Source organism: Ruditapes philippinarum, unplaced genomic scaffold (assembly GCF_026571515.1).
Source record: "Ruditapes philippinarum isolate M1 unplaced genomic scaffold, ASM2657151v2 ctg1530_1_1_1_1, whole genome shotgun sequence".
NCBI classification, from domain to species: domain Eukaryota; kingdom Metazoa; phylum Mollusca; class Bivalvia; order Venerida; family Veneridae; genus Ruditapes; species Ruditapes philippinarum.
In genome coordinates, this window is record NW_026860708.1 from 269,139 (window position 1) to 282,068 (window position 12,930).

The following is a 12,930-nucleotide window of genomic DNA, read 5'->3' on the forward strand; positions in this document are numbered from 1 at the left end:
CCAACATAATGGGTTTGCGACCAGCATGGATCCAGACCAGCCTGCGCGGACAGCCTGCGCATCCGCGCAGTCTGATCAGGATCCATGCTGTTCGCTTACCAACCCTATTACAAGTAGCTAAACTGATAGCGAACAGCATGGATCCTGATTAGACTGCGCGGATGCGCAGGCTGGTCTGGATCTATGCTGGTCGCAAACCCATTATGTTGGTTTTGTCATGACACGGCTCATGTATGTTAAATCCAGCATTGTCTTCCCTATCACTCTTTTACTCTGAAGCTAAATTGCTCATAGATATATATATTTATTACATGTTTTGTAGTAGATTACTGAATTATAACGGTTAATTATATTCTGATAATTTCGCAGTAATGATTACCAAATATAATTTCACAGTAGCCGAACTATATTTGGCGTAAAAATAAAATATTTATCATTAATGAATGTTTTTTTTAGCGGAAATGTAGTCAATCATAATAAAAAATGTACGTGATAACTGTAGTTCGTAAATATTTACGAACGTTGTGCTGAAAAACATCTAAAATCTAAAAATAATCATGGAATTATATTTTGCTTCAACATTGTGACGTCATTATTTGATGACGTCATGAAGATAAGAGCATGACGTTACGCGGCAAAAATCAGTAAAATGGTGTAAAAATCGTTAAAAAATCATGAAATAAACAGAAAATTTGTTTGTTTTACATGTAAGATCAAATAATATTTCACTCGTGAACCCCAGCTATTATATTTTCACTCGTGGCTACGCCACTCGTGGAAAATATTGCATCTGGTGTTCACTCGGTGAAATATTTTTCGATCTTACACTGAAACAAACAAATATCCTCTATATATTCACTTTCTAACTATTTACGTTAAAGATAAATAATAATTTTGACCACAGTCCTTGTCTGTTTGTAGCATATTAAATTTTACCGAATTGTTAAGTTAACAATGAAATACCTAACGTAAACTGGATCCGTGTTTTGAATAAGGACGTTGACGTCGACCGTTCCGTCATTACTCGGTGTACCGAGACTGGCTTCTGCTGTCGTGTTGACAAACTCATACGTTAACGTGCCGTCATCTGTGCCGAGAAGCGTAAACGTAGAAACTTTATTGACGTCAGTATATAGGTAATTACGTCCGTCTACGGTCTTTGTCCCGCTGTTTATTGTGACGTTAGGCGAGATATTTGCTGGAAAATGAAAAAAAATTCACTTCGTTACATGAAAAAAAATAAGAATAAAGTAATGCATCTTTTACTATAAATGAAAAACAACTGAAACGAAATAATATCATTATAAATTATATGCTATTTAGTACAATATATTTATCTGCTATCAAGACAGTGACAGGATATTCATTTTTCAACTTTGAACGGATTTTACACATGAATTGTTCTATTTTCTTTCTTCTTTTTTTCTTCCTAAATCAAATATTTGATTGTAATCCATAATGTTTTAAATAACTATGCTTCATAAGCAGACACACCATTTCGCATATCAGAACGGCTTCGATAATGAAAATAGAAGATTTAGATTTAGATACATATTTATGCATGCATAGCAAAAACATGCAAATGAGGATACCAGCATCTTTTAAAAGTTAAAAACACATACCTGCATCAGCATTATTTTCAGAAGCTTGATCTTCTGTCGCAGTTGTCGCCAATGCTAAATCAGAATTTCCAGTAAAAACGTAGTCGAATATACACTGATTTTTGCCCTCGCCGCAAAGTGACGTTGCTTCCGTCACGAGGGTTTCATTAGCCTCGTCTAGAAATTTCGGTACGAAAGTTGGGAAGCTGTAGTCACTATGCGACTTACCGTTGTCATATTTGAAGATTGACTGGGCCGCAGAAGTTAACCCTATTAAGAAATAATAAATAAATAAATAAATAAGAAAGAATGTCTTTGTCTACATGTTAAATGTTTTATGTACGTGCCTGCTGGCATTCTGCAATGTATAACATACTATTCGGTTGCTATGGTAACAAATCTAACTGAATGAGTGTTTCAGCATTGCAAGAAATACCATTAACCATTGAAGTCAAATGAAAATAGACTAAGAGATTCTGTCCTCTATTTTATTATGAATCCAATACTTAAAATAATATTAAATTTAAATTTTGATTTATTAAAATAATTATTTACATGTCTGCCCAAAGTTTTCGAAAATTTGCCTCTCCGAAGCCGAGTTTTGTAGAGCTGTCCCTGCATTTCGAGGTACAAGGTCGTCTGCATCATTTCCATTAAAGTTGCCTAGCAACCCACGTGTCAATGATTCATATTCGTCGTTCATACCTATACTCATCTGTAGAAGACCAATTCCTATAGTAACATTGAACGCTACGCCTGAAAGTTTAATCAATATGTACCATTGTTAAAACCAATAATGTAACAAGAAATCACAGTTTTAAATCACCTGAGATATAAACATGTCGTTAAACTACGGATTACAACATTTCTACGGGGCAATTTATTGTAATCAAATTGCATTCTTGTTACTTTAAAACAGACATAACAATGGGCGTTTAAGAATGTAACTGTTAAATTGATATTAATCTAGCTTTATATGATACTGCAGTCATATCAATTTACTTACCTGTTTCTGCGAAACTTGTCACAAGCGTGTTATTATCACGACTCATACTAAGACTGTCTGTCACGTACGAGAAACTGACACTATTGTCGTAAAAATATGATGTATAATCCGCCCAGTTTGTCTTATTAGAGCCGGCAAACAGATTAATTCCAGTTTTATCGTTATTAATTTCAACTTGAAGCCAAGCTCCAGTAGACTCGATGGCGAACGCTGTAAAAATAGTGGCTTCTGACGCAGAACCATCGGACTTTTCCGCGCGATCTGTACGACTTTGAATTTGGAAATCAGCAGACGATATCTGAAGGAGAACATATTCGCCATGACCGTTGAAGGTGTACGTCCGTCCATCTAACGTAGCAATATGAGGATCTCCGAAACCTCCACCTGTCATAAAAAGTACACATGTATTGAACATGCACTTTTAATACTTTTCTTTTGATCTGATTTCTTGTTACCAAAACATTATATGCCGCTTTTTTAACATTTTTTCTTTCATGCAAGCTTTGTTACATTATATATAATTTTAATAGCATAATCTTCACTTTACTCCACGACAAGCTCAATTGAATGAATACGAGCGTGGCAGATTCGTGTCACGAGTTATTGTGGCATTTTCCCATGGGCCTGACTTCACGCCCGTTCTGCCACATTATGTAAATTGGTATGCTGAATTTGAAATAAAACGGATTCTGATTAATGGAAAATATGTAAGTGCTGAGTTAAGATATATTCAAAATATACATTGTCACATTGTATTACAATGCTAGGTCGTTTGCAAGATAAAGAGTTTCGACAACATAAAACATAGCAACATACCAAATCTGAATGGAAACGTGGAATAGCAGTTATGTGTGGGTCTGACATCATAATAAAGGTCACAAAGGTCAGATTGATCGCAGCAGACGTTCTTGTAGACGGTGTCCTGAAGTGAGTGTTGTCTGCTATTTATTAGTTCGTTGTAAGCGTTGAATGATCCAGCATTTCTTCCCGAACCAATGAAGCTCCGGGTGAAAGCGCTATACGTACATGTCTGAGCAGTAAGGAAAAAATGTACATGTATGTTTTCTTTAGACGCCACGAACATAACTAAGCACATCAAATATAATATTTAACAATGCTATCTGTAATGTTAAAGGTCCATTATTTTCACTGTTATCTTTATTAATTGACTTTAAAGACGTTCTTCCACGAGTGACCATACAGTTTCTCTTTTATAAGTAAGGTTATATAGGAATTCGAAAAAAAGTATCAGTTTCTTTAAAGATGTTATAAAATAGTACGTGTCTATAACTAACTAACTGGCCGTTACAGTTTTATTGAATTCTAGATTTATACCTTCCCATACGGCGCATAGTCTCTCCTCGGGGAAACTGGAACTGTGAAAGTGTTTTCATTTAAATCAAAAGACAGAAAGCCAAGGCTAAAGCGCCTATCGAACACCAGGAATAAAGCCGCGCATGGGCATTGAGGCATCTTGTCAAGTTCAGCTCTGTAAGAAGCAATTCGGGATTTCTCTGATTTGTGCCATTTCTGGCATTTCATGCGATAGTTTTCCTTGCCTTCTTCTTCCTCGTCTGATGTTAGTTGGAAGGTTGCAGTCCCTTTGTAAGCTGTGAGTGAGACACGTATATGAATATAAGATACTATGTAAATTGACAATAAGCTAACAATGTACATATACGGTACGGTTCGGTCTTGTTCTTACCTTTGAACATCCTTATATGACGTTTTCTAATTATAGATTAATACATGTATACTAATCACTTTTTCAGAGTATTATTAAATTAAAAGGTTAAGTGCTCGTGTTTTGTGTTGTCGTCAAATAAGTATCTGTTACATTATAGGATTCTTGTTCAATTTACAGACTGACAAGTGATAACACATTAATTTACATATAAGAAAGGGCAAATAACATTCATCGCCAAAACGTGTAACGTTTGAAGAAGATCTATCAAAATCATGTATTTTTTACAAGAACAAAGCAGGCTTCCATAACTTGAAAGTATAAGCGTTTCTAGATACCCAGGTGCGGAGAATTACATTTTTATATTCTTGAAATGTCAGAGTAATGAATGGCTGAGTCCAAAGGAACCTGACGTCTAATATCCCCATTCAAACATTCTTATATCTATAATAAACATTGTATTTATTATATATATGGGGTGGGTAAGGGGGTGTGTTACATGTCAGGCACCTGTGTTTGAGTCTACATATTACTTACGTTCTAAAATGAGGTTGACGTCAGGTCTACGGAGGTAAGAGCCATCTGGGCTATCAGTGAACCCTTCAGCAGCGCCGTCTACCAGAATTCCGATGAACTGGGGATCGGTTAGAAAGTTCATACCATCAGGTTCATAGCTATAGAAAGTGTAAGCACTTAAGCCATTTGTCACGTAGATTGCTTGAAAAGTCACCGTCTGAAATAAATTATTATTAGAGTACATCTAAATTGAACATACGAAGTATGAAATTATCATAACAACACATATAATTATCATAAGAGTACACTAAATGAATATAAGAGCACATTGAATTAATATAACAGTACATTGAATTAGCAGAAGAACACATTTAATTAGCATAAAAGCACTTAAATTAGCATAAAAACGCTAATACTTCAGAATGATACGATATAAGACAAACATGTACATCTAATATAAGTCATATTTGTTATTTCATAAGTTACAAACATTCACTTTTCAATTCATGCAAAATGCATTTAAATAAGATTCATACAATTGGATGGTGAAAGCAAGTTTTAATCTGAGCTCATGCTCTTTACTAACAACGTGAATTCTTAAAAAAAAATATAGCTTAAACAATCATGATAGTTGCCCGGTTTGTTTAAACTAAATTGTACAAAACAATGAATGTTTTTCTAACAATAATATAGTATTAATGAATATTGAATGCTGCATAAGTCGATGCTGGGGGGGGGGGGGGGGGTTGGAAGATGATGTGAATAAAATCTGTATCGTACGGAAAAGTCCTGTCTCAAAATCACGTTAATGATCCATAAAATATTTCCTAATCACAAAAGGGTCTAAATCTTTATACTTTAAAACTCCTGTAAAAGCGATGGTAAATCCTAATTAGACTTTAAATTTTCCTATTTATCCTTTTCAAAACTTCTTCTTTTACAAATTAATAATTAGGCTTATATTTCGCCAAATAAAACCGTTAGCGCTTTATCGTGTTGCCGCTAGCGACAAGACGAAAAGGCGATAACGATATAGGTTGCGTTGTCGCCATCGAGAACGCAACGCGCAATGTACAAAATCAGCCACCATATTTAATAGAATCTGTACTCTAAATATCAGGGAAACAAAACTCGTATCGCTTACCTCGTTGTTACTGCCATATCTTGGCGCTTTTTCCCATGTTACTTTTAATATATAAACAGGACTGTAATCTAGCCCGTAAATGTTCGACATTAGTTCTTTTACTGTTGTGAATACATCGCTACTTTCCGAAACATCCTCTCGTATAGCATCATAAGCCTGGTACAATATTTTACCGGTGTCTCGCATATCTAGATCAGCGAAATAGGGTGCCAGACAATAGATATTACGTAAGTCGGAGCTGGTCTCGCCATTTATTGGAATAGTGTAACTCTCATAACGCTTATTAAAGCAAACAAGTCCGTTTGCACACACCTAAAATACAGCATAAATACATATATATATACATGTATATAAAGAAAATCGCTATCTAGAATTTCTAAAACTTCTTTTATTATGTTTCCATCACGCCAGTAATTAGACCTTTGGGGAATTACCTTAAAAAAATTAGTATCTCTTTCGGACCAACCCGTATGTACATTCTGATTGCCGTTAAACTGTGTTACTATATCATTTAAAAATATTTAATACAATTGATTATTTAATATTGATTCAGCGTTCTAAATAATAATTACAAAGTAAAATAACGTACGTATATGTTCCTGAACGATTGTGTTTTGAAAGGAACGTCATATGACGTTTTAAGTTTAACGTTACACTCGTCATCAGTACCCGTCGAGATGCTGTCACCTTCTCCCGCACCGTAACCAAGACGTAAACCTTCAAACAAGATATAAAACTAGAATCTTCGATGTTTATGTAAAGAATCAAGATGAGACAGAAACCAAAATAAGATAAATAACTGTACAAGACAAATATTTTTAACTATAACTGATTTGATATGAATATTATAAAGGAGTGTTAATGAAACAATATTTATTTAATAGATGTATAATGGACAGGTACGAATTGTTAATAAACTTGTAATTCAAAAACGGTTGTCAATGTATTGAATATTGTCAAGAACAGAAAAAGATATGACACTTCATAAAAATATTCTAACCTGTAATATACGACTGTGGTGTTGTTGGTGCGACAGTTGTATCAGCAACTGTCGTTGTTGGTGCGACAGTTGTATCAGCAACTGTCGTTGTTGGTGCGACAGTTGTATCAGCAACTGTCGTTGTTGGTGCGACAGTTGTATCAGCAACTGTCGTTGTTGGTGCGACAGTTGTATCAGCAACAGTCGTTGTTGGTGCGACAGTTGTATCAGCAACTGTCGTTGTTGGTGCGACAGTTGTATCAGCAACAGTTGTTGTTGGCGCTGCAGTTGTATCAGCAACAGTTGTTGTTGGTGCGACAGTTGTATCAGCGACAGTTGTTGTTGGTGCGACAGTTGTATCAGCAACTGTCGTTGTTGGTGCGACAGTTGTATCAGGGACAGTTGTTGTTGGTGCGAGAGTTGTATCAGCAACTGTCGTTGTTGGTGCGACAGTTGTGTCAGCAACTGTCGTTGTTGTTGCGACAGTTGTATCAGCAACTGTCGTTGTTGATGCGACAGTTGTATCAGCAACAGTTGTTGTTGACGCTGCAGTTGTATCAGCAACTGTCGTTGTTGGTGCGACAGTTGTATCAGGGACAGTTGTTGTTGGTGCGACAGTTGTATCAGCAACTGTCGTTGGTTGGTGCGACAGTTGTATCAGCAACTGTCGTTGTTGGTGCGACAGTTGTATCAGCAACTGTCGTTGTTAATGCGACAGTTGTATCAGCAAACAGTAGTTGATGGTGCGACAGTTGTGATCCAGCAACAGTAGTTGATGGTGCGACAGTTGTATCAGCAACAGTAGTTGTGGGTGCGACAGTTGTATCAGCAACTGTTGTTCTCGGTGCCACAGTTGTATCAGCAACAGTAGTTGTTGGTGCGACAGTAGTATCAGCGACAGTTGTTTTTGTTCCGATAGTTGTATCCGCAACAGTTGTTGTTAACCCAGCAGTTGTATCAGCGACTGTCGTTGTTGGCCCGACAGTTGTATCAGCAAACTGTTTGTTGTTGGTCCTGCAGTTGTATCAGCAACTGTCGTTGTTGGCCCGACTGTTGTTAATCAGCATCAGTTTTTGTCGAACCGACAGTTGTATCGGAAACAGTTGTTGTTGGTTGGACAGTTGTATCAGCTACAGTAGTTGTTGGTGCAACAGTTGTATCAGCGACAATAGTTGTTGTTGCGACAGTTGTATCAGCAACCAGTAGTTGTTGGATGGACAGTTGTATCAGCTACAGTCGTTGTTGGTCCGACAGTTGTATCAGCACACTGTAGTAGTTGGTTTGACAGTTGTATCAGCTACAGTAGTTGTTGGATTGCAACACGTTGTATCAGCGACAATAGTTGTTGTTGCGACAGTTTGTATCAGCAACAGTAATTGTTGTTTGCGTTGGTTACAGTTGTATCAGCTAACAGTATTGTTGTGGTCCGACAGTTTGTATCAGCTACGGTGTTGTTTGGTGCGAACGGTATGTATCAGGCAACGGGTTGTTGTGGCTGCGACAGTTTGATCCAGCGACTAGTAGTTTGGACATGGGCAGTTTCGACAGCTTGTATCAGATTAGTACTTGTTGTTGGTCGGACAGTTGTATCAGCTACAGACGTTTGATGGTGCAACAGTTGTATAAGCGACTGTCGTTGTTGGTGCCACAGTTGTATTCCGAGACAACTGTTGGTTGTTGGTCCATGCAGGTTGTACTCAGCAAACTGTCGTTGTTGGCCCGACTGTTGTATTCAGTGTTAAGTCGAACGACGTGTATCGGAAACAGTTGTTGGGTTGGTTGCGACAGTCTGTATAGCGCAGGGTTTTTTTTTTTTGATTTTGTTTATCTGCAACAGATTTGTTTCCCGACAGTTTATCACACTGTTTTTGTTGGTCCCATGTATCAGCAACATGTCGTTGTTGGTCCGACAGTTGTAAACAGCAACGTAGTAGTTGTTGGACAGTTGTATCAGCTAACAGTAGTGTTGTTCCCCAGTGCAGTAAGTTATTTTACAGTTGTATCAGCGACAGTATTTTTTAGTATGTTGAGTTTTGCTAAAGGACAGTTTTGTTTGCATTTATCAGCCAACGGGGTTCAGTACGGTTTTGTTGGTGCGACAGTTGTAATCAGCTACAGGGTTTTTTTTCGACATTTTATCAAAAAAGTTGTTTTTTCCAAAAATTTTTCGACACAGCCTAATTTATCAGCAATTTGTTTTGGTCCTGCATTGTTCAGCAACAGTTTTTTTTGGGGCGCAGTTACACAACGTCTTTTGATGCACAGTTTTATCCCAAAAAGTGTTGGGTTGATGGACGTTGGGGATAAAACTTGGGGTTGGTGGGGGAAAATTTTATCAGCAAATGCGTTGTTGGCGACGGATAGGGGGAATGTTCGTTGTTGGTGCGCTTGTATCACAACAGAGTTGTGGTGCGACAGTTGTATAAACGTTTTGTTGGTGGGGCAGTTTGTATAGGGAGTTGTTGTGGGGGCAAAATTTTATCAGGAAAGTGTTTTTTTGGGCGCAGTTTTATCACAGTTTTTGGTGCAACAGTTGTACAGCGACAGTTTTTTGTTGGTCCGCAGTTTTAAGCAGCATGTTGTGGGGCAACAGTTTATAGGACAGTTGTTGTTGGTCCGGCAGTTGAAAGCAACTGTCGTTTTTGGGCGACAGTGTACAGGGCATTTTTTTTTTTTGGAAGGGGGGGGGGGGGGGGGGGGGGGGGGGGGGGGGGGGGGGGGGGGGGGGGGGGGGGGGGGGGGGGGGGGGGGGGGGGGGGGGGGGGGGGGGGGGGGGGGGGGGGGGGGGGGGGGGGGGGGGGGGGGGGGGGGGGGGGGGGGGGGGGGGGGGGGGGGGGGGGGGGGGGGGGGGGGGGGGGGGGGGGGGGGGGGGGGGGGGGGGGGGGGGGGGGGGGGGGGGGGGGGGGGGGGGGGGGGGGGGGGGGGGGGGGGGGGGGGGGGGGGGGGGGGGGGGGGGGGGGGGGGGGGGGGGGGGGGGGGGGGGGGGGGGGGGGGGGGGGGGGGGGGGGGGGGGGGGGGGGGGGGGGGGGGGGGGGGGGGGGGGGGGGGGGGGGGGGGGGGGGGGGGGGGGGGGGGGGGGGGGGGGGGGGGGGGGGGGGGGGGGGGGGGGGGGGGGGGGGGGGGGGGGGGGGGGGGGGCGGCAGTTTAAACAGCAACGTTGTTATTGGCCGCAGTTTTACAGAACAGTTAGTTGTTGGTGCGACAGTTGTATCACTCTACAGTAGTTGTTGGTGGCAGTGTATCAGCACGTTGTTTGATCAGCGTATCAGGACATAGTTGATGGTGCTGACAGTTGTATCAGCGACAGTTGTTGTTGGTCCGACAGTTGTATCAGCAACTGTTGTCGTTGGTCCTGCAGTTTTATCAGCAACTGTCGTTGATGATCCGACAGTTGTATCACCAACAGTTGTTGTTGGCGCTGCAGTTGTATCAGCAACTGTCGTTGTTGATGCGACAGTTGTATCAGAGACAGTTGTTGTTGGTGCGACAGTTGTATCAGCAACTGTCGTTGTTGGTGCGACAGTTGTATCAGCAACTGTCGTTGTTGGTGCGACAGTTGTATCAGCAACTGTCGTTGTTGGTGCGACAGTTGTATCAGCAACAGTAGTTGATGGTGCGACAGTTGTATCAGCAACAGTTGTTGTTGGTGCGACAGTTGTATCAGCAACAGTCGTTGTTGGTGCGACAGTTGTATCAGCAACAGTAGTTGATAGTGCGACAGTTGTATCAGCAACAGTAGTTGTTGGTGCGACAGTAGTATCAGCGACAGTTGTTTTTGTTCCGATAGTTGTATCCGCAACAGTTGTTGTTAACCCAGCAGTTGTATCAGCGACTGTCGTTGTTGGCCCGACAGTTGTATCAGCAACTGTTGTTGTTGGTCCTGCAGTTGTATCAGCAACTGTCGTTGTTGGTGTGACTGTTGTATCAGCAACAGTTGTTGTCGAACCGACAATTGTATCGGAAACAGTTGTTGTTGGTTGGACAGTTGTATCAGATACAGTAGTTGTTGGTGCAACAGTTGTATCAGCGACAATAGTTGTTGTTGCGACAGTTGTATCAGCAACAGTAGTTGTTGGTTGGACAGTTGTATCAGCTACAGTCGTTGTTGGTCCGACAGTTGTATCAGGAACAGTAGTAGTTAGTTTGACAGTTGTATCAGCTACAGTAGTTGTTGGTGCGACAGTTGTATCATCTACAGTAGTTGTTGGTGCGACTGTTGTATCAGGTCAGTAGTTGTTGTTTGGACAGTTGTATCAGCAAGAGTTGTTGTTGGCCCACCGGTTGTATCAGCAACGGTTGTTGTTGGTGCGACAGTTGTATCAGCGACAGTAGTTGTTGTTTCGACAGTTGTATCAGATATACTTGTTGTTGGTCCAACAGTTGTATCAGCGACAGTTGTTGTTGGTCCGACAGTTGTATCAGCAACTGTTGTTGTTGGTCCTGCAGTTGTATCAGCAATTGTCGTTGTTGGTGCGACAGTTGTATCAGCAACAGTAAGTTGATGTGCGAACCGACGTTTGTAGTCAGCAAAAAGTTGCTTAGTTTGGTGGTGCGTCAGTTTTTCTAGGAACTGTCGTTGTTTGGTGCGTACAGTTGTATCACGACAAAGGTTGTTTGGACGTTGTTAAACCAAAAAGTAGTTGCGACTGAATTGTATCTAGGGACAGTGTATTGTTGGTCCGCAGTACAGCAACAGTTGTTTTACAGTGTATCAGCTACAGTACGTTGTGAGGCGCACAGTTGTATCCAGGACACTAGTCGTGTTCGGTGCGCAGTTTGTATTCAGCCAACAGTTGTTGTTCGGTTGCGACAGTTTATCAGTACTAGTTGTATCAGGGCGACAGTTCAAAGGTTGTATGGTGCGACCAGTTGTATTCAGACAGTTGTATGTTGGTGCGAACAGTTGTATTCAGCGAAGTTGTTGTTGGTCCTGCAGTTGAATCCAGTGACAGTCGTTGTTGGCGCGACAGTTGTATATAGGACAGTTGTTGTTGGTGCGAACAGTTGTATCAGCGACAGTTTGTTGTTGGTCCTGCAGTTTGAATCAGTGACAGTCGTTGTTGGTGCGACAGTTGTATCGGGGACAGTTGTTGTTGGTGGCGACAGTTGTATCAGCAACTGTCGTTGTTTGTGCGACAGTTGTATCAGCAACTGTCGTTGTATGGTGCGACAGTTGTATCCAGCAGCAGTAGATGTTGGTGCGACAGTTGTATCAGGCAACTGTCGTTGTTGGTGCGACAGTTGTATCAGCAACTGTTGTTGTTGGCGCGACAGTTGTATCAGGGAACAGTTGTTGTTGGTCGCGACAGTTGTATCAGCGACAGTTCGTTGTTTGTCCTGCAGTTTGAATCAGCAGTGACTGTCGTTGTTGCGCGCCGCGACAGTTGGTATCAGGGACGGTTGTTGTTGGTGCGACAGTCGTTGTATCAGCAACTGTCGTTGTTTGATGCGACAGTTGTATCAGCATTTGTCGTTGATGTCGTGCTGTTGCGACAGTTGTATCAGCTACAGTAGTTGTTGGTTGCGACAGTTGTATCAGCAACAGTAGTTGTTGGTGCGACAGTTGTATCAGCAACAGTTGTTGTTGTGCGGCAGTTGTATCAGAGACAGTTGTTGTTGGTCCGACAGTTGTATCAGCAACTGTCGTTGATTCGTGCGACAGTTGTATCAGCGACAGTAGTTGTTGTTGCGACAGTTGTATCAGCAGCAGTAGTTTGTTGATGGACAGTTGTATCAGCAACAGTTGTTGTTGGTGCGACAGTTGTATCAGCAACAGTTGTTTGTTGGTGCGGCAGTTGTATCAGAGACAGTTGTTGTTGGTCCGACAGTTGTATCAGCAACTGTCGTTGATGGTGCGACAGTTGTATCAGCAACAGTTGTTGTTGGTGCGTCAGTTGTATCAGAGACAGTTTGTTGTTGGCGCTGCAGTTGAATCAGCAACTGTTGTTGTTGGTCCGACAGTTGTATCAGAGACAGTTGTTGTTGGTGCGACAGTTGTAT

The 12,930-nt window shown here is 41.4% G+C and overlaps 2 protein-coding genes across 2 annotated transcripts in view; both read right to left on the reverse strand.

Annotated features, from left to right (window-relative positions):
* Positions 1–8,616, reverse strand: part of LOC132713129 (uncharacterized) — a 29,924-nt gene extending 21,308 nt beyond the window's left edge. The window contains exons 1-12 of the mRNA XM_060695600.1: positions 8,528–8,616; positions 7,698–7,944; positions 6,952–7,627; positions 6,541–6,668; positions 5,952–6,263; positions 4,829–5,024; positions 3,943–4,217; positions 3,424–3,637; positions 2,608–2,991; positions 2,157–2,357; positions 1,623–1,871; positions 964–1,198 (exon numbers count right to left, since the gene is read on the reverse strand). Of these exons, the coding sequence (XP_060551583.1) occupies positions 964–1,198; positions 1,623–1,871; positions 2,157–2,357; positions 2,608–2,991; positions 3,424–3,637; positions 3,943–4,217; positions 4,829–5,024; positions 5,952–6,263; positions 6,541–6,668; positions 6,952–7,627; positions 7,698–7,944; positions 8,528–8,616 (3,206 nt within the window). The remainder of the gene's footprint in view (positions 1–963; positions 1,199–1,622; positions 1,872–2,156; positions 2,358–2,607; positions 2,992–3,423; positions 3,638–3,942; positions 4,218–4,828; positions 5,025–5,951; positions 6,264–6,540; positions 6,669–6,951; positions 7,628–7,697; positions 7,945–8,527) is intronic.
* Positions 8,617–10,187: 1,571 nt separating this feature from the next.
* On the reverse strand, positions 10,188–11,156 carry LOC132713130 (uncharacterized; the record flags this gene model as incomplete). The annotated part of the gene is made up of 1 exon (XM_060695601.1): positions 10,188–11,156. A coding segment is annotated over one exon (969 nt), but the record flags the coding sequence as incomplete, so codon positions are not given.
* Between the last annotated feature and the right edge of the window lie 1,774 nt (positions 11,157–12,930).